Below are 20902 nucleotides of genomic sequence, written 5' to 3'. Positions count from 1 at the left end.
GGAAGGATATAATACAATGTGTCTCCGGAATGTGGTTATCAGGATGGAAGTATGATCCAGGCTTACTATTGGGACATTTGATATTAGTCCATCCCATCCCAGCAGGATTAACAGCCTTTGTGACCAAGTCTATCATAGTGGCTAAACAGGTGATTTTATCTGAGTGGATTACCAGACATTACCCCACCAGTTCTCAGTGGAGAGCCCGCATGATCGCATTAATGCGAATGGAAAGGATGGCAGTGACAGACTTTAAAGCCCAGGCAGGACGACAATTTCAGAACATCTGGAGCCCATTCCTTGATACAATGACCTCCCAAGCTAGAAGTAGAATATTGAACTTTTAATGGACACATGGCTAGACGCAGAAGTTTTTTTCCAAGAAAGGGGGGGGGGGGGGTTGGATTTGGGACTTGGGTAAGGAAGAAGGGAGGGATGGGAGGCAGAGGGAAAGTGAAAGAAGGTTTAAAGGACTAAGAAGCCACACATTACGTTTTTGTATTACAATGTTCCTTTATTCAATAATAAAAAGATTAACACAATTAAGAGGAGAGATGGTCAAGGGGAAGAGGGGAAGTAGGGGGGATAAAATGAAAAATTTGTATGACGATCTGAGTTATAGCACCATCAGATTGTATTGGTTGGATACCTTGTATATTTGTACAAGCTTTGTTACTATTAATAAAAAAGATTTAAACATAAAAAGTGAAGGGGACAAAGGGGAGCCCTAAATCGCTCCACAATCAGGATTCCAACTAGTTGACCTTTCCATATATATCTCTTAACACTATATGATCTACTTTTAAAACGTTTTCAAACCAAGTTAGCACAGTCCCTGATATTCCCAATTCAGATAACTTAAGCAAGAGTATGGAATGATTAATAGCTTCAAAGGCAGCTAAAATATCAAACTGCAATAACACAGCCTCTTGCCCTTGGCTCAAAAAATACCTAATTTTGGTTTTAAGAGTAAGAAGTAACAGCTCTTTGCTATCTGTTGATCTAAATCTATGCTGTAACTTATGTAAGATGTTAAATTTTTCTATAAAAGTCTGCAGTTGTTCATCAACTGAAAATTCTAGCAACTTTCTCATCATAAGTACATAAGTACATAAGTAGTGCCATACTGGGAAAGACCAAAGGTCCATCTAGCCCAGCATCCTGTCACCGACAGTGGCCAATCCAGGTCAAGGGCACCTGGCACGCTCCCCAAACGTAAAAACATTCCAGACAAGTTATACCTAAAAATGCGGAATTTTTCCAAGTCCATTTAATAGCGGTCTATGGACTTGTCCTTTAGGAATCTATCTAACCCCTTTTTAAACTCCGTCAAGCTAACCGCCCGTACCACGTTCTCCGGCAACGAATTCCAGAGTCTAATTACACGTTGGGTGAAGAAAAATTTTCTCCGATTCGTTTTAAATTTACCACACTGTAGCTTCAACTCATGCCCTCTAGTCCTATTATTTTTGGATAGCGTGAACAGTCGCTTCACATCCACCCGATCCATTCCACTCATTATTTTATACACTTCTATCATATCTCCCCTCAGCCGTCTCTTCTCCAAGCTGAAAAGCCCTAGCCTTCTCAGCCTCTCTTCATAGGAAAGTCGTCCCATCCCCACTATCATTTTCGTCGCCCTTCGCTGTACCTTTTCCAATTCTACTATATCTTTTTTGAGATACGGAGACCAGTACTGAACACAATACTCCAGGTGCGGTCGCACCATGGAGCGATACAACGGCATTATAACATCCGCACACCTGGACTCCATACCCTTCCTAATAACACCCAACATTCTATTTGCTTTCCTAGCCGCAGCAGCACACTGAGCAGAAGGTTTCAGCGTATCATCGACGACGACACCCAGATCCCTTTCTTGATCCGTAACTCCTAACGCGGAACCTTGCAAGACGTAGCTATAATTCGGGTTCCTCTTACCCACATGCATCACTTTGCACTTGTCAACATTGAACTTCATCTGCCACTTGCACGCCCATTCTCCCAGTCTCGCAAGGTCCTCCTGTAATCGTTCACATTCCTCCTGCGACTTGACGACCCTGAATAATTTTGTGTCATCGGCGAATTTAATTACCTCACTAGTTATTCCCATCTCTAGGTCATTTATAAATACATTAAAAAGCAACGGACCCAGCACAGACCCCTGCGGGACCCCACTAACTACCCTCCTCCACTGAGAATACTGGCCACGCAATCCTACTCTCTGCTTCCTATCTTTCAACCAGTTCTTAATCCATAATAATACCATGGAATGCTTGCAACGGGATGATGATTCTCCTGAGTAGATTTCCCCAATTCTACCTTAACTGTTTATAGACTTTTCCTTTAGCAACTTTTCCAAACCTTTTTTAAAAAGGTTGAATTGAGTAGTTTGATTTTTCAGCAGGTAGCCTTTGAAGAAGTGTGGGTGCTGAGGTTAAGAACATAAGAGTAGTCATACTGGGCAATGATCCACCTAGCCCAGTATACTGTTTTCCACAAGTACCTGACAAAAACCCAAATTGTGGCAACATTCCATGCTACAAATCCCAGGACAAGCAGACTATGCACTTTTTCTCCAGGAACTTGTCCAAACCTTTTTTAAACCCAGATATGCTAACCGATGTTACCACATCCTCCGGCAAAGAGTTTCAGAGCTTAACTATTTGTTGAGTGAAAAAAATATTTCCTCCTATGTTTTTTTTTTTTTTTTAAGTATTTCCATCTAACTTTCCTCGAGTGTCCAATCATCCAACTCCAGAATGCACTCGACCCAGCGAAAACAGGCCTAAGTCCCCACAAATAGCTGCTTGCACTCCCAACGCCGCCACAAAACTCTGCCTCAGCAGCTAATCCATCCAGCGATCCTGGGGGTCTGTCAGGGCTTAACCACCATCCACCGGCATAGCATTCTTCTTGCTGACAGCAGAGACAAATGCATCCACCACAGGCAGCCTCAAAAGCTCCTCTATCCTGGCTCTAGAATGGGGTAAAGATGGATCATGGACTTCACAACTCGGAAAGGAGCATCTGGCAACTTCCACAGCACCTGAATCACATCTCAAATGTCCTGATGCATGTGGAAAGAACCAAGAGGATCATCTATTGCCCTTGAGCAGTGGATCCACAATCCTGAGTGCCTCCATAGATGCGTCTTCAAACTTCAAAACGGAAGACACCTGTGAGATGAGCTCCTGCAGCCCCTCGCAATGAAAGATACAAACTACCGAGATGTCCTCCTCCAGAGGCAACTCTCCCTGCCAGGCAATCTTGCCCAAAGACTGCTCCTGGTCCATGGTGTCCTCTTCCTTAGACCAACCTGGGGCACCTCCGAACCAGGGAGCCACCATGTCCTCCTCTTCCCAGTCCCCTCAATGTCTTTTAGAAGGTGGCAAAGAAGAGGATCCTCTCTGCATCACAGCCCCCTGCTGCAGTTCAGCCAAAGCCCCTGCTTTCATCAAACAAAAGACCTTGGACATGGCCAGAATAAAATCTACCTCTGAAGGATCCGGCAACGCCAGACAACTCTGCAGGGTTCTGGGAACAGTCACTTGCTCCAGACGTGGCAGCTGATAGGGTCCAGGCATGCCAGATAAGATGGCGGTGGTTCCTGCATATATCGAAGCCACCGCCATTACATGCTCTCTTAGCCCAGCTGGCCCCACTACAAGAAGCGAAGACATCCCAGCTCCATAGCAGCACAGAAAGAACAGTGCGCTACCGCATCCACACTCCGATGTTGACAAACCGCGCAGCATTTCAGGTGCTGCAAGGACATCTCTCTCAGAGACCCCAGGAAACCCCATCAAGCACAACTCCTGGAGTACAAGTAGCAAGCAAGGAAACAACACTGGGACAGCGAAAGACAGACTGAAAAAGGGCCAAGCTCCCACTAAAAGTATGACCTCTTTTTTTCTGGATGTTTTTAATAGAAATATATTTCTCATTTTTTTTATTTCTTTTGGCACCTGTAAAAAGCAAGTGACTAAGGCAGACCCCTCTGCCTTCAAGGTTGTCTGTCTGCCTAGGCATGCAGAAACAGGGACCCCCCCCCCCCCCCAAAATAGGTTCCAGTAGGGGGAGGGACCCGGTCACCCAGGTGTAGCAACCCCAGTCTGACAGAAAGAACCAGAATTAGCAAAAAGACAAGAGATTTTTTTTTTTAATTGTATTGTCAGTTTCTCTGTTCAGAGACTTTAGAAAAGCAAAAATCAGCCCAAAGGAAACCTAACCTAACTCCACAGCAAGGGGGCCTAAAGGCAAACATGGGGACTGCACAGGCTTACCACTACTACCATCTGCTGAGAATGAGAACAGACTGGCTTCCTGGGGACTGCATAGCCCACTTATAGACTTACTTGAAGCCCAGTTGTTCTCAGTCTCCATCTGCTGGTAGGAGTGTGTAACCCATCTGTGCCGGTCTAAAGTAGAGACCTGCACGGGAACGGGGTTTGCTGGAATCCTGTGGGAATCCCCTCCAGGGCTATAGGGTTCCCGTGGGAATGGAAGTGGTTCCTGTGGGGTTCCCATGGAAGTGTAAATTGCATCTGCGCCAGCCTCTCACCTACCAAGTACCAAGTTCTTTGAATGCCGCCTCCTCCTCCTGACACTGGCACAAGCGGAGGTCACCTGACCTACCGGCGCATGCATGTGGCAACCTCGGCAAGCGAATCAAAGATGAGACATATGTGCACACCAGAGTGTTCCAAGTTCCAGTTTCCGTTCCTTCCTTGCCTGCAGTGCTGCAGCTTGAACCTCGACAGAGACTGAGAGCCGACCAGAACTTTTTTTTTTTAAAGATATCATTAAATCCCTGCAAGGACAGGTGGTGATGTGTGGGAATGGATAACATTCCAGCAGGGACAGGATAGATTCCAATGGGGATAGGTGGGGACAGGTTAGATTTTTATCCCCATTGTACGGGGGGGGGGGGGGGGGGGGGGGGTCCGCCTCCTACTCTTGGGTAGAGCCGGCAAGCCTGTGGGCTCTCAGGGTTCCAGGACAGAACACTGCTGATACTGGGACTCAGGGCCAAAGTCTTTTATTATCAAAGAAATTTCATACCAAAAATCATAATATATTTCTCAAAACAAAAGGTACAGCCCTCATAAGATAATCCTCAAAAGAAGATACAGTCCTCAAAAGATAATCTTCAAATGAAAAAGGTACAGTCTAGGTCCCATAATCCCTCAGAAAATGTTCAGCTCCTCATGAGTTCAGGCCTTCTACTAGGCCTTAGCTTTCCCTTCCCCCTCCTTCAGAAGGGTTTAGTAAGAGGTCAGCACACTTCCAATATAGCACAACAGTTCAGAACAAATCTTCAGGGACAGTCTTTGCACATCAAACTAATACCACAAATCACCTGCTTTTTACACAGCACAGAGGGAACCCTGTCAGGAGCAGGGTTGGCAGTTTCTCCCACCTCTCAGCACCATGCCCGGTATGGCCTCCTCCACTGCCTTCATGTGCTGGGCAGGGCCACCTTTGAATTCTCCCACTCCATGGTAGCTGGCTCCTCTCCCTTGGGCAGCTCTAGTGGCAGGCTACTTCCTTCCTCCACATACTCCATGGAATCTCTCTCTCCCTTTGTCTCTCCTTCCCCCTGGTGACAGACCCTCCAGGAAATCTGCTCTCCCCTTCTCACAGCTGGGGGGAAAGCCTCCAGGAAATCTGCTCTCCCCTTCTCACAGCTGGGAGGAATTATATACTGACTAGTAAAAAAGGCCCGTTTCTGAACGCAATGAAACGGGCGCTAGCAAGGTAGTGATTTTCTGCCATTAATGTTTCCACAGTTGTATTCAGAGTATAATTGTTGTTAACATTTGTAAGATTTCTTTGTATTAAAGAGACTTTCTGTGACATGAGGAAGACATATGAAACATATTCAGCGCAATGGTTCCCAAACCATGTCCTAGAAGAAACCCCAGCCAGTCAGGTTTTTCAGGATGGCCACAATGAGAGATTAGCATGCAGTGGAGGCAGTGCATGCAAATCTCTGTCAGGAATATTCATTAGGAGAATCCTGAAAACCTGAGTGTCTGTGATGCCTCCAGGACCAGGTATGGGAACCACTGAGTCAACACATGTTGCGGTTGCTGAAAAGAAAGCAGCATCACAGTAACAGAAGAACAATGAAAACAGGGTGGGGGCAAGTGTCTGTGTGTGTGTGATAGAGATTGTGTGTGTGTCAGAATGACAGAGGGGGGGGGGGGCTTGGAGTGGGGTCAGAGTTGCTGAGGTGATACAGAGAGAGAGAGAGAGTGAGTGTCCATCTATCCATCTCCCACATCAGTGTGTGTGTGTGTGAGATTGACAGATGTTGCGGGGGGGGGGGGGGGGTTGGCAGCAGGTGTGTATGTGTCACAGTCTATAGAGAGATCATGAGTGTCACACAGAGAGATCATGTGTGAAAGTGATAGAGGTTGGGGCATAGTTGGAGTTTGGATGCAAATATTTGTGTGTGTGTGATAGAAATTGTGTGTATGTGTGTAGCAATGTTTGAGGGGGTCGTGTATGGTGAGCTGGGAGGTGGTGTACTTGGGAGGGGTTGGCGGAAGGCTTGTAGGGTGTTGCTGTGCGAGGTTGATGAATCCTTCAGACTGTGTTGTTGTTGGCTGTCATTATTGTACCTTTTTTTTGGTGTGTGATAATGTTTAGAGTGTTGCTCATTGTTTTTGTGTGAAGTATCTTTTTTTTTTTTTCTGTCTTTCAGCTTTGGGAAATGCGTTTCTCTAAGCCTCCTCCTCCCTAAGAGGACTCCCTTGTTCTTAGTGGGTTTTTTTTTTTTTTTTTTTGAAAGGGGGTGCCGGGCTGGCGAACTGAGAGGGAGTGCCGGGGAGGGGGGGGGCTTTGATTTTGTTGATTGTTGCTGGATCGTAAATTATGCGAGTGCCGGACACAGGGAGGGAAGGAGGGATGGTGGGAAATGATCAGCTGTTGCAGCTTGGTTTGTGTGAAGTATCTTTTTTTTCCTGTGTTTCAGCTTTGGAGATGCGTTTCTCTGAGCCTCCTTCTCCCTATGAGGTCTCCCTTGTTCTTAGTGGTTTTTTATTTTATTTTTTTGAAGGGGAGGGGTGCTGGGCTGGCGAACTGAGAGGGAGTGCCTGGGGGGGGGGGGGGGTTGATTTTGTTGATTGTTGCTGGAGTGTTAGAGAGAGAGAACTGAAGGCTGTGCAGCAGGCATCAGCTGTTGGTTTCCGTTCCGGCCTCCCTCCTTCCCTCCCTGTCCCGTCCTTGTTTTTCGTAAATTATGTGAGTGCAGCTTGGTTTGTGTGTGTGAATGTTTGGGGGGGGTTGACTTGGAGGGGGGTCAGCATTGCAGGGGGGGTTGTCTTAAATTGAGAGACGGTGGTTTGTCTTGTTAGTTTGCCTTGTTAGGGGTGTAGGGGTGGTGACTTTGGGGGGGCGTGGGTGTGGGTGAGCGGCATGTAGTGGTGTACATCGATGTCTGCCACGTTTGACGCGAGGGCGGGGCAAACAGTCATGGGCGAATTTGGGTTTCACCACCATGCAGTTAGAACGTTGGGACTTGTGGAGGCTTCATTAGAACGTTGGGGTTGTGAATTATGTCGATGGGGCGTGGCTGAGGACGGGTTCATGAGTGACAGCCAGTGGTGCTGACAGCCTAGCCTACCAACAGTACAGGGCTTCAGTGTTTCCCTGCCACAGAGTGAGCTTCAGAACGTTGGAGGTGAGAATTATTTATATAGATGGTGAAAAGCCAGGGAAACTGAGCTTCATCCTTCCCTCGCCCTCTAGTGGGGAAGGGAGTAACAGGCTCACCCTGCCTTGAGGCATTGCTCCCCCTGCTGGGACTGGGAATCCATTCCATCTTTTTAGGACTACTCTCCTCACTCATCCTTGCAAGGACTTCTGGGACCCGTAGTTCTGGGCTCAACTGCTTCACTGGGGAGTCTCTGGGCTTGCCTTGTCACACCATGCAACTCTCTAGTCTAGAGGAAAGCTATGGAAGGCTCCTAAAAGCACCGCCAATGCCTCAGAAACAAGAATACCAAGTTCCTCTTTATGAAACCTCAGTACTTTCAGGTCATCACCCTCCTCAGGAGAGAGCTCTCCCTCCTCTAATGGTTCCTCCAACGATGGCTCCTCTGAATAGACCGAGGTCACATCAGGTAAGGAAGGAGAAGCCCTCCAGGAGTGGAAAGATGAAGCTAAATGAGATCTTTTAAGAGCCGGAGGGGTAGCGAGGCGAGAGACTCAAGTACCTTGCAGTAACCGACTGTTCCCGTTTCAGTAAATAGGCCTGATGTAAGAGCAATATCAACTCTGGATGAAACAAATATCCTGATGCAGATGAATGCTCTGTCGGGCTCTGAGGTTGTAAAATGGTGGCTATGTTCCATGTGTGAGCAGAGAGGCTGCTCCTCACTGCCCATCGGCCCTGAAAAAATGGCATCCATTCCCTCATTCTCCTGCATCAAATTGTACACTGACCCTTCTGGACAGCCGGCATATTTGGATTCTACGCCAAATCCTAGTATGTGCTGCCATCGACTGTTTCCTTTCATGTCCCATGGGATTACCAGTTTGCATGCACTGCAACACCCAACGGCAGCCGGTGGGTCCCACAGCAGGAAAACAGTTAAGTGCCTCCAGGGGAATTGCAATTCACCCTGACTGGACAAGCGTAGCACAATGCAGTACCAAGCAGCGAGTCAGGATCCCTCCCCCTGCACCAAGTAGAACTCAAGCGGTTCTGAGTCAAACTTTAGTCAGACTTACCACTGATGGCTACTCCCCAGATCAGAAAGAATCAGGACTAATATTCTGTCCCATGCTCTCCAGCAAATCATTTTTTTTTTAATGTTGTGCTTGAAAAGGAGAGCGCCACAGGAAACAGGGGAGAGTTGAAGGAAGGGGGGAGGGGGAAGAAAATTCGCAGGGCACCAAAGATGGGGATCTGAAATATGGCTCTGTAGACACAAGCCACCCACAAAGCTCAACTGGAAAGTTGACCAACTGGACCAGGAACAAGTCACTCCAATCCAGAGGCTGTTCATCCACCTGCTGGAGATAGAAAATACTGAGGAGCTGGACTGGACATCAAAAGAGAGATGTCTCAGCTCAAGTTTTCAGGACTATCTCCACCTGCTAGTTGATGAACACAACTATCCCACACGATATGGAAAAGTGGGAAGCTAGGTAACAGAAAAACGGATTTCACAGATGCAGTAAAAGCATGATACTATACTTGGGTTAAAAAGTATCTTTTTTTAAAAATCTTAAATTTCAGTACATTTCAAAACACTTGAACACACAGCAAACCATAGAACTATACAGATTGTCATGTAAATCTTACCTTTAATAATCTATCATTGTTTTAAATATTTGATTGGGCAGTAAAGATTCTTTAAAACACTTATTTTTGTGTTTTGAGCTCTGTTAATCTAAGCTGGATGATAACTGAGCGTATGCATTTCTTTCCTCTGAATTTGATTTTAGATTTGCCTTTTCGAACATGTTGCAATTGGAGTTGATTATTAAGAATCTGCAGGATTGCAAAAAAAATTTAACAGCACGTTTCCAAAACTCACTCAGCCCATTTTTTGTTGGTTTTGAATTATACGATTTATGTTATTCATGGCAAGGTTTATTTACTGTTGTTTATTCCTGTGCCAAAACTCAGCAAGTCCATGGTATTTTAATAACGTTGCATTCAATACTCTATGCAAAACTCACTCAGTCCAAAAGCCTATTTTTCTCAAAACTTCTGCTGATGGACCGAGTGAGTTTTGGAAAAGTGCTCTTCAATTAAGGGCCATGAAAAAAGAAATGATTTACTTTGTATAAAGATGTATATGTTTTGGTCCAAGTTGTTGGATGAGTACTCTAAACTGAACGTTCAATAAAGGATTTTAGCACATATTCAGAGTGCTGAAGGCTCTCAATCCTTTGCTTATGCCTGAAGTTTGCATGGAGATCTTGTAAAGTGCACACTCTAGTATGTTACTGCTTGTGCAACTCAAAGACAAAAATATCCAGGAGCACTGCATTCAGCACATCCATAAAAAATAATGCAACTTCTAACTCAAGCCAACAAAATGGTTTCTATGAATTGCAGAGGCGGCCAGATTTCTTTCTGGGGGGGGGGGGAGTAAAGTGTGCCGGTAATTCCACTGAACTTAAATTTAGACCTTTATTAAATTATATAGTGAGAAATATTCAGCTGGTAGCAGTTTGCATTTTTTTAAATGCTGACTGCTGTGGGCTGAATTAGACCCTGATATTCAGTGCTGGCATCTTTGCAGATACCAACACTGAATATCTGTATGGGATCTGGCTGTGGCCTGAACGCAGCTGGCCAGGTCAGATATTCAGCCCGCTGCCCAGTTAGCTAACCGGGTAGCAGACTGAAATATTGGGTTAGCTACAAATGATCCCCCCACAACCCCAATCCTCAAAAACGTTCAACATGCTCTCCCAAGTACAACCCTGGGGCCTACTTTTCAACCCCACTCGGTCCTAATTACAAACTCCTCCATTTCCTAGGACTGTGAGACTGCTGCTAAAGGTCATGGCAGCCATTTTGATGGAGAATTTGTGATTTTGAGGGGGGGGGGGGGAGTTTGAACAATCCTACTCCAGCAACCCCTAGATCACCAGGGATTTGAAAGGTAGGCCTGAGAGTTAGAGAGGGGAACAGGTAACTGGGCAAAGAGATTTATTTATTGTATGTATATACACCGCCCAGACTTAAGTGGCTTACAATTTTCTTTTTCATGTGCTGGTACTGTCATTTTCCCTAACAGGCTCACAATCTAATATTATATTGTACTTGGGGCAATGGAGGTCTAAGTGACTTGCCCAGGGTCACATGGAGCTGCAGAGGGAATTGAACCTGGGTCTTCAGGATCTCAACCCACTGCTGACCATTATGCACCAGTGGGAATCAAACCCAGTTCAAACCCACTGCACTAACCATTAGGCCACTCCTCCAGATAAAACTGTGTACTCAGTTAGCTATGCGGGTACCAGCACAGAATATCAATGGTTCCTCCCCAATTCCACCTATGGACTGCCCTTCTGCCTTGATTCTATCCAGCTGGTTAATGCTGATATTGAGCAGTACTGCCCAGTTAAGCGCTGCTGAATATTAGCAGCCAGCCCATTGAGCACGAGTTAAGCAAGCAGGTGCCTCTGTCCACTTAAACCGTGTTGAATATTAGGCTCATAATCTTTGTAAAAAGTTTGTTGATTCTTAAAACGCTAACACATTCTGTAGGATCCCCTTGTTCACTGAGAGGCACCTCATATAGGCAAAATGATCAAGACCCACTTAGTTCTATAATCTTCACGCCTAGGGTAGTATGCAATGCACTCCCAGGTCAGTATGCACTGCACCCCCTTAAACAATGAAGATAGAATAATTTTTCAACCAGACTAGCAACACAAAAGGTAATAAAAATAAAAAAACAAAGAAGAGAATATAATTACAAAACCTATTCACTTAGCAGCTTCCTCCTCCTTCTCAATAACAAAATTAATCCTAACCAGCTTCTTCCAAAGTTATAATAAAATTAGCTTTTAGTCACAACTATCAGGGACTTTTCCCCATTTTAACTCTTCCCTCAGGCAGGGACCACAGACTAGTTTCCTCAAGAACCTGGTACATGAGAACTCTTTCTAGCCAGTATGTATCAGTTATGCTTTGAATGTTGTGGCACAGTATTTTTAGCTGATTCAAGGACCAGGAACCAGACTCAGGAATCAAATCCTAGTCTCGTATGGTAGCAAGCGGCACCGCCCACTGAGTCACTGGGTAGGCACAAACACTAATCCTTAAGGTAAAAAACATGGTTATCTCTGGAGTGTGGGTAGCCTATCAGTTAAACTAATGGGCACAGATTAATTTGTTCCTGTATGCAATTTGTTTTAAAATGCTCTGATTCAGGGTAATACACTAATCACAAAATGGCAATAATAAATTATACTAATGTTAAAATATATCATCAATATCATTAACATTATGTTAAATTGATTATTATAAACCCTTCTCTGAAACAAATATGTCCCGTGAAATACACAGGTCAGGAGAAAACAGCCCTGCCAGCTGGACTGTACCAAGATCTCATGTCTCTTGAAAAGAGAATGCAGTATTCACCCAAGTTGGTGAAACACTGGCTAATCTCCCTTTACTCAGCTCTCACCTATATGAGTGCTAGAATGCACATCAGCTAATGAACTGCTGGTTCCCTTGATCTCTCCATGTGAAAGGGTAGATGATGCTGATGATGATGTGGACGAACCCTGAATCGATTTGTTGATCCATGATTCTGTGTTCTGTAAGCTCTGGGTCAGTGCAGCAGTGAGAGCAGCCTGGCGCCTCAGAGAGCCTTCATCTTCTGACGCTGAAGATGTGTCTGTGTGAAGCAATGAACGGGCCAATTAATCTGCTCCGCTCAGAATGTATCCTTGCTGATCAGCTAAGGAGTAAACTGGACATGTTATGTTATATTATAGGACTTCTCTATACCAGACAGTACTGCTCCCAATATATTTTACATGAATGATCAACGACACCTTTAACAACGTGACACAATTTTGCAAAAAAAAAAAAAAAAAAAAAAAAATATATATATATATATATATATTATATATATATATATTTCCCCCCTCAGGAAAGTACTTATAAATCATGCACAATGAACACATTTCAGTTCAGAAAAGGCCTCTATATTTAAAAAACATTCCATAAATATATTACTAATACTATAATTATTAAGAGCAGCACAAGAGCTTTAATATTTGTAAGGTATATATTAGGTTATTTAATACAGCATCCCATGTTATACTCAGACCAAAATATCTTCTCCATTGCTCTTAGCCAGGTAAGAGGATTCCACTCTGTTCAAGACAGCAGGAAGCACATCTGGTGATTTCCTGGTTTTTTTGTTTGCTGCACTTGGGCAGAACCTCCGGTGGATACCACATTAAACACAGAAGGTAAGATATACTATTGTAAGCATGGTTTTAGATTATCAAATTCTGTATTACATGTTAGGTCACAGGTCCCTCTAATTCATAGCTATTCAATGACAGTATTTGTAGAGAACCCCCCCCCCCCCCCCCCCCCCCCCACTGATATATCACAACTAAAAAGCAAGAGAGGGATTCTGATAGCAGATAACACTCCCATTTTCTTAGCTTTGAAATCAGCTGTCATACTGCACAGGATGAAAATCACTGGCAGTCATATGTAAAGCCAACTTGGCTCCCATTACAGAAGTCTCTCCTGATGTTAAACTTGGGGTGAGATCTGCTGTGGGGATGAGATTGCTCAGTGGTATTTGTAGGTGTAATGAAATGTGTTACTTTCCCTCGCATGAATGCCAGCCCTCGACAATGAGAGGTCTGTAAAAACAATCGCTATGGCATAAAATTTCTACTTTATTAAAAAAAAAAAAAGTCTCTTACATGTGTTGATATATTTTAATGTGTCTTGCATGAAATTGTAATGAGTTTTTAGATTTTAATTCTATAAAAGGTACAATGCAGAATAGCCTTGCATTGTATTCATCTCTAACCTGGAGGTGTGCAGGCATCAACAGGGGACTGAACAAAGGTAGATCGTCTCTTTGTTGGCATGGGCAGTGCCATCTTCTGCTCTTTATGCTTTGCCAAAGCTGCCTGGACAGCTTCTGTGTGGATATCTATAAAACAGAAAGACCTGGATTATGAAGGAGCATGTGCAAATAAAAATTACTTTTTTAGTATCTTGTATGGCATTTCAGGACATGACACAGCACTTGAAACTATAGAAGTTTTGTACACAGGCTGGTTCATGAGCTGCTGACTAAGGGCTACCACTCAGTAGGTCCAGTAAGTCAACGGCAAACAAGGAAATGCCAAGAAAGGGACATTTACTGCAGATGGAGAAATTAGATCTTACCTGATAATTTACTTTCCATTAGTCTTCCCACTGTTCTAGAACCTGTGGGATAGTTATGTCCATCACCCAAGCAGGTGGAGATAGAGAACTGAAAACTGAGCTGAGACATCACTCTTGGCATCCAGTCCAGTGCCTCCATATTTATTTATACAAGCAGTAAGGAGAAACTCAGAACACAACCTTAAACAATTCACTAACTTAACAGTAACCAAAGGAGCAAACATGTGTGGATCTTTCTAATCTCTGGACAACTTGTAGCAAACAAGAGATATGTGTGAAGTACCAAGCAAGGTGACAGGAAAAATCTCACCCTTTACTTTGCACCAACTGAACTTTGCAGAAACCTCAGGAGGACCTCTGGAATAGTGGGAAGGACTAATGGAAAGAAAACATCATATAAGACCTAAGACATAATTTTTCCTTCCATTATGTAGTTCCCACTATTCCAGAAACTGTGGAATACTCTAAAGCAATCCCTAGAGTGGGACCCTGGCACCACTGCCCTGAGGACCGAAGCCCCAAAACTGGCTTCCAAACATACTGCAATGTCCATCCTGTAGTGCTTGGCAAAGGTATGCAGTGTCCACCACGTTGCTGCCTTGCAAGTATCCGCTGGAGACAGTAAGGTTGTCTCCACCCAGGATGTCACTGCCTCAAACAATGAACCTGCAAGGCCTGAGAACCTGCTGCCCTGCAAATAAATAAGCTGATGCAATAGTTTCCTTCAGCCATCTAGCAATTGTGGGCTTGGAAGCCATAAGGCCAAGCCTCTGTTTACCAGGAAGCACATCTGTCAGATTTGCAAAACTCATTCGTAACTGCCAGATAACTAATGCACATTGAGAAACTTCAAGAAAGAATACTGAGCCTCTTTGTCCTCTTTGCAAAATAATGGAAGCTTCACAGATTGGATGAGATGAAATTCTGATACTACTTTCAGAAGGAACCATGTACAGGGAGACCCCTGCCTTTGAAAAGCCAAGAAAGGTATCTGAAGCTCCAAAACCCTACGTGCTGACAAAACAGCTACCAAGAACAGTGTCTTTAGAGTAAGACCTTCAAGGAGGCCTTATGCAGTGGCTCAAAAGGAGCCAATCCAGAGCTATGAGAATTATTCGACATCAGTGCAATGTGATCCTTTTTAACATAGAGCCTACCATGGCCAAGGAGGGAAGACATACAGTAGATGTGTCTCTGGCCAGGGCTGCAGTAGGGCATCGAAACCCATTAAGCTTGGTTCTTTCCAGTGGCTGAAGAACTTGGGCACTTTGGCATTCCTTTTTGTCGCCAACAAGTCCAGCAGCTGAGAACCCCATTGGTCCACTATCAGCTGAAAACCCTGGCTGGATAATTTCCATTCTCCTGGGTCCAAGGAGTGCCTGCTGAGAAAGTCTGCCTCCACATTCAAGGACCCCACAATTTGAGCTGCCGACAAGCAGAGAAGATTTTTCACCGCCCAAATCATGAAGGAGACTGTCTCCACCACCATCGGATGATTGTAGGTCCTGCTTTGCTTATTGATATAAGCTGCCACTGTCTCCAATGGAGAAAACTCGGACTGGAGCCCCTGCCAGAAAATTAGCAAATTTGCATAAGGCATTCCACGCTGCCCTGAGCTCCAAGCGATTTCTCAACCACGAAAACTCCTGTTCTGTCCAGATGCCCTGTGTCAGATTTGCTGATGTCCATTGTCACCACCTCTCACTGTGTTATCGGAAAGGGAGCTCAGACTATCAAATTCCTGGGTGACAACTACCACTGCATACTCCATTTGGCAACCAGCATCCAAGAAGATGAAGGCATACTTCTGCAACACTGGAGATCAGCTACTGAATAGAGATTCGTGTAACGACTACATATGAGCCCTTGCCCATGGCACCACTTCCATCACTATCATCGACTCCAGAACCTGGACATATTCCCAGACTCCCAGACCCTGGGCCTGCCTTGCCTGAAAAAACAACAAATTTGTTCAACCAGCTTTGATCTCCTTCAGAATAACCTTTCTCATGTTGTGTCTGCGATGGAATCAGTCTGCTCTTCTCAAAATTGATCACACTGTCTGTCGCCACCACGCTGTCCAAATTGGACAACCCACCATTGAGCCAGTTGTGGAGATACGGGTGAATGCTGATTCCCTGGCACCAAAGGAAGGATGTCACCAACACCATAACCTTGGTAAACATTCCTAGAAACATGGCGAGTCCGAAGGGCAAAGCCCTGAACTGGAAGTGACACAACAGCACTGCAAAACATCAAAACCACTGATGTGGTGGCCATATGGGTACATGCAAGCATGCCTCCTTGAGATCAAGGGTGGTGACAAATTCTCCTGCTTGAACCAAGGTTATGACCATTCTTAGTGTCCATGCAAAAGCGGCACACTCAGATGCAGCAGTTTATTTAAAATATTTATTAGCCATACAATCCAAAAGTACTTGTCAGTGCACAAATCAACATACACAATATACAAAATAAAATAACGCAACAAAAACTTTCATATATAAAGTATACACAATAAAACATAATGCTATTATCTCAATAAAAACTGGACTCAAGCATACTGATTATATTTCTTCACACATTCTATATGTTCTTTAAATTAACATCCTAAGGCCTGCTAAAATAAAAAGGTTTTCAAACTTCTTTTAAACTCTGCACAATTCTGCAATACTCTCAATGAGGACAGTAATCCGTTCCAAAGCTTTGGGACAATAACCTTGAACACTGAGGACTGATACTCTTCAAGTTTAATCATTTTAAAAGATGGTATTTCCAATAAATTCAAAATGGATTATCTAAGTGTCCTAACAGGTTGATAAATTTGCAATGTTGTAGCAATAACAGGCAAAAACTAAGTTATGTAACACCTTAAATACCTATAATAAGATTTTGAATATGATTCTTTGTTCTGATGAGAACCGATAAAATTCTTTCAATACATATGTAAAATGGCAAAACCATGAAAAATCTGAGAATTCTTGCTGTAAAGCTTTCAATTGATTCTTATTCAAACTCACCAATAACCCATTACAACAGTCAAAGCAGGGCACAACCAACCTGAACAACCAATCTAAAACAGGAAGGACTAAGGTGGTCTCATAGTCTTCTATCTTCAATTTAAGGAATACCTGCCTAACCATTTTAGTAACGTATAGCTTCATAGATACAGAAGAATCAAAAAGGACTCCCAAGTTCTCAATAGCATTCATTAATAGGAACTTTTACATCATTAGTCAAAGTCTTCAGGTACTTCACCACATAAATGGCTAAACAAAAGGATACGAGTTTTAGCAATATTAAGTTTTAAGTGATTAACACACAACCACTGATTCACTATATTCAGAGTCTTAACATTTGGAAAGCATCCTCTACAGATTTATTGATTTCAATCAAGAACTGAATATCAGCAGCATATGATCTGAATCTTATACCCAGGCAATTCAACAATCTACACAAGAGCAGCATCAATATATTGAATATCACTGCTGATAAAGAGGAACACTGAGGGACTTCTAGCGGAACTTGCTGTCAAGATAGTTGCACATTGAAAGAGCTCCACTCTTCTCTCTCGACTTTCACTCCTAGCTGCCCCCCAGGTAACACTGGCCTGTACCCGTTCCAGAGACGTTCCAGTGGCAGTATGCATCTGGGGACCCAGACACTGTGCGTGGCAGGAGAACATCCCTGGGATTCGAGGAGCGGGCAAGCCCACTGAACTGTGTGGTCCCAACTGGTAAACTGGACTAGAGTTCCTACGATGGGCCACCGCCCAGTTCCAGTGTGCTGCAGACTGCACTGGAGAGAACAGTTTGCAGAGGTGTGTGGGGCAAACATCAATTTCAGTGCTCCCAACTGCAGGAGGGGCGAGAGGCCAGTGGTAGCCGGAACTTTAAGGGAGATGCAGCACAAGGTGTATGCCCAGTCAGGAAGATGAGGAGCAGCTCAGATTCTACCCTACTGTTCTGAAAGGCCCCAGATCCTGGGATCACAGCTACTAAGTGCAGGAGCACCACTGGACACAGGAGCTCTGTCTAAACTGTTTTCGCTGGCCAGTGAGTGGAACTACTTCTTGAGCAATGGAAGCAGGCTCTTGTCCCTGGATTTGGAGAAGGTCTGAGGCCATCAGCTCCTAGAAATCCTCTGGAAGCACTGGGGATCCTATATGTCATTACAGTGCCATACCTAAACTACTACTACTACTTAACATTTCTAGAGCGCTACTAGGGTTACGCAGCACTGTACAGTTTAACAAAGAAGAACAGTCCCTGCTCAAAGGAGCTTACAATCTAAAGGACGAAATGTCAAGTTGGGCAGTCTAGATTTCCTGAATAGAGGTATAGTGGTTAGGTGCCGAAGGCGACCTTGAAGAGGTGGGCTTTGAGCAAGGATTTGAAGATGGGAGACAGGGGGCTTGGCGTATGGGATCAGGGAGTTTATTCCAGGCATGGGGTGAGGCGAGGAGTTGGCGGTAGTGGAGAAGGGTACTGAAAGGAGGGATCTGTCTTGAGAGCGGAGGTTACGGGTGGGAACGTAAGGGGAGATGAGGGTAGAGAGGTAAGGAGGGGCTGCAGATCGAGTGCATTTGTAGGTTAGTAGGAGAAGCTTGAACTGTATGCGGTACCTGATCGGGAGCCAGTGAAGTGACTTGAGGAGAGGGGTGGTGTGAGTATATCGGTCCAGGCGGAAGATAAGACGAGCAGCAGAGTTCTGAACGGACTGAAGGGGGGATAGATGGCTAAGTGGGAGGCCAGTGAGGAGTAGGTTGCAGTAGTCAAGGCGAGAGGTAATGAGAGAGTGGATGACAGTTTGGGTGGTGTGCTCAGAAAGGAAAGGGCGAATTTTGCTAATGTTATAGAGGAAGAAGCGACAGATCTTGGTTATCTGCTGGATATACGCAGAGAAGGAGAGGGAGGAGTCGAAGATGACTCCGAGGTTGTGGGCAGATGAGACGGGGAGGATGAGGGTGCCGTCAACTGAGACAGAGAGTGGAGGGAGAGGAGAAGTGGGTTTGGGTGGGAAGACAATAAGCTCGGTCTTGGCCATGTTCAGTTTCAGGTGGCGGTTGGACATCCAGGCAGCAATGTCGGATAAGCAGGCCGATACTCTGGCCTGGGTTTCCGCACTGATGTCTGGTGTGGAGAGATAAAGCTGGGTGTCATCAGCAAAAAGATGATATTGGAAGCCATGAGATGAGATCAGGGAGCCCAGGGAAGAGGTGTAGATTGAAAAAAGAAGGGGTCCAAGGACAGATCCCTGAGGAACTCCAACAGAGAGTGGGATAGGGGTGGAGGAAGAACCATGAGAATGTACTCTGAAGGTACGGTGGGAGAGATAAGAGGAGAACCAAGAGAGGACAGAGCCCTGGAACCCAAATGAGGACAGTGTGGCAAGAAGTAAATTGTGATTGACAGTGTCAAAAGTGGTGGATAGGTCGAGGAGGATGAGGATGGAGTAGTGACCTTTGGATTTGGCAAGGAACAGGTCATTGCAGACTTTAGATAGTGCCGTTTCTGTCGAGTGTAAGGAGCGAAACTTAGGCCAAAGACCCCAGTCTCCATAAAAGACATGTATACTGCAAAAACTGGACATTTGGGCAAAGGACCTAATAGCCCAGCTAAGTCACCATCCCCGGCCCCCTCTACCGCTCCCAGCAAGAACACTCATTTTAAAACACCTGAAGCCATATAGGGCCTGGTTCTAAAGGAAATTAGGGGGCCAAGATGGAAATTGTGGACTTGGTGGTGGTAAGACTAGAGAATAGATTTGAAGCCCTCACCACTCGACTGGACTCCCTTGAAACCTGTTGGACAAACTGGAGGACCTGGAAACTAGGAGCAGGAGGTGTAACCTACAGATCCTTGGAATACCTGATGATAGAGAAGGTAGAGATCCTGTGACATATGTTCAAAACCTCCTCTGTGCCTGTTTTCCTGACACTATGGCATCACAAGTATGAAATTAAAAGAGTTCATAGGGAGCCCAGGCTGGATCTATTTTGCCCCCATGGGCCTTTGTGGAAAAGTTGCTACGCAATCAAGAGACAGAATTAGTGCTCCAGAGAGCAAGACAGCTCAAAGTTTGTCAAGCAGAGGTTAGGATTTTTACGTACATTTGTCAACGAGCAAGTTTCTTTGAAAAAGGTCTTCTTAAAGACCCACCTCATAGATCAACACATTACGTGTTTTTCAACGTCTGCATCAGCTGCTCTCCAGTGACTGAGCTACAGACTCACTATACGGATCACCTCACCGGGTACTTTTAAACTTGTTTATCAGATGTTCGCCTATCAACTGAGACTCCTGATGCAGGCCTAACGGCCAAAACACAACGGTTGTGTCGAGTCTTTTTTCATCAATAAACAAGTGTTTTTAACATCTATTTATCCAGGATTTGGTTTACTTTGGTCAAACATCCCACTTTCTCCTATTCCTATACCCATAACTTTATGAAAGCGCAAGGAACTTTTTCAATATAAGATGGAGATACAAAACAGGGGCCTATGAGTGGGGATGTGGTACCCTGTCAAGTTGGTGATGACGGTGAATGGCACCAGAAATTCTTTACTACTCCAAAAGAAGCATGAAAATTCATTTTGGATACAGATAAAGGAACCAAGGCTTCATCCGAGGCTAAGCCATAGAGACTCAGAAGAGACACAGGCTGTAATATGCCGCCAGTACCGGGAGACCAACGACTGCTGAGGACACAGAAGCCCTGGACAGGGAGTGGATGCTTCTCACAACTTGCTTCGCCTCCATGCAGTGAGGAACCAGCTGAGGACACCCTTAGTTCTGCAGAGCCTTCTAGTGAGGAGGTCCCTTCAACTTTGGGGACACCTAGTACAGTGCTTCCCACAGAGCATACCTCTCTGCTTGGCCTGCCTGTGGTGGACTCGATTGCTTCTTCCTAGAGTAACTGTTTGCCTGCTATCCTTGTTAGAGGATTAATTCCCAATGAGGTCCATTATATAAGGTGATTGTTTTTAGGGAA

The 20902-nt window shown here is 44.8% G+C and overlaps 1 protein-coding gene across 3 annotated transcripts in view; it reads right to left on the bottom strand.

Annotated features, from left to right (window-relative positions):
* DIP2B (disco interacting protein 2 homolog B) overlaps positions 1-20902 on the bottom strand; it is a 596277-nt gene that overhangs the window by 329667 nt on the left and 245708 nt on the right. For all 3 annotated transcript variants that reach the window (XM_030198260.1, XM_030198261.1, XM_030198262.1), the window contains 2 exons: positions 13545-13670; positions 12168-12380 (listed from right to left, as the gene is read on the bottom strand). In XM_030198260.1, the coding sequence (XP_030054120.1) occupies positions 12168-12380; positions 13545-13670 (339 nt within the window). The remainder of the gene's footprint in view (positions 1-12167; positions 12381-13544; positions 13671-20902) is intronic.

The sequence above is a fragment of the Microcaecilia unicolor genome, chromosome 3, assembly GCF_901765095.1.
Source record: "Microcaecilia unicolor chromosome 3, aMicUni1.1, whole genome shotgun sequence".
Taxonomy (NCBI): domain Eukaryota; kingdom Metazoa; phylum Chordata; class Amphibia; order Gymnophiona; family Siphonopidae; genus Microcaecilia; species Microcaecilia unicolor.
The sequence above is the reverse complement of the archived record's forward strand: the minus strand, read 5'-3'. Positions and strand labels throughout refer to the sequence as shown.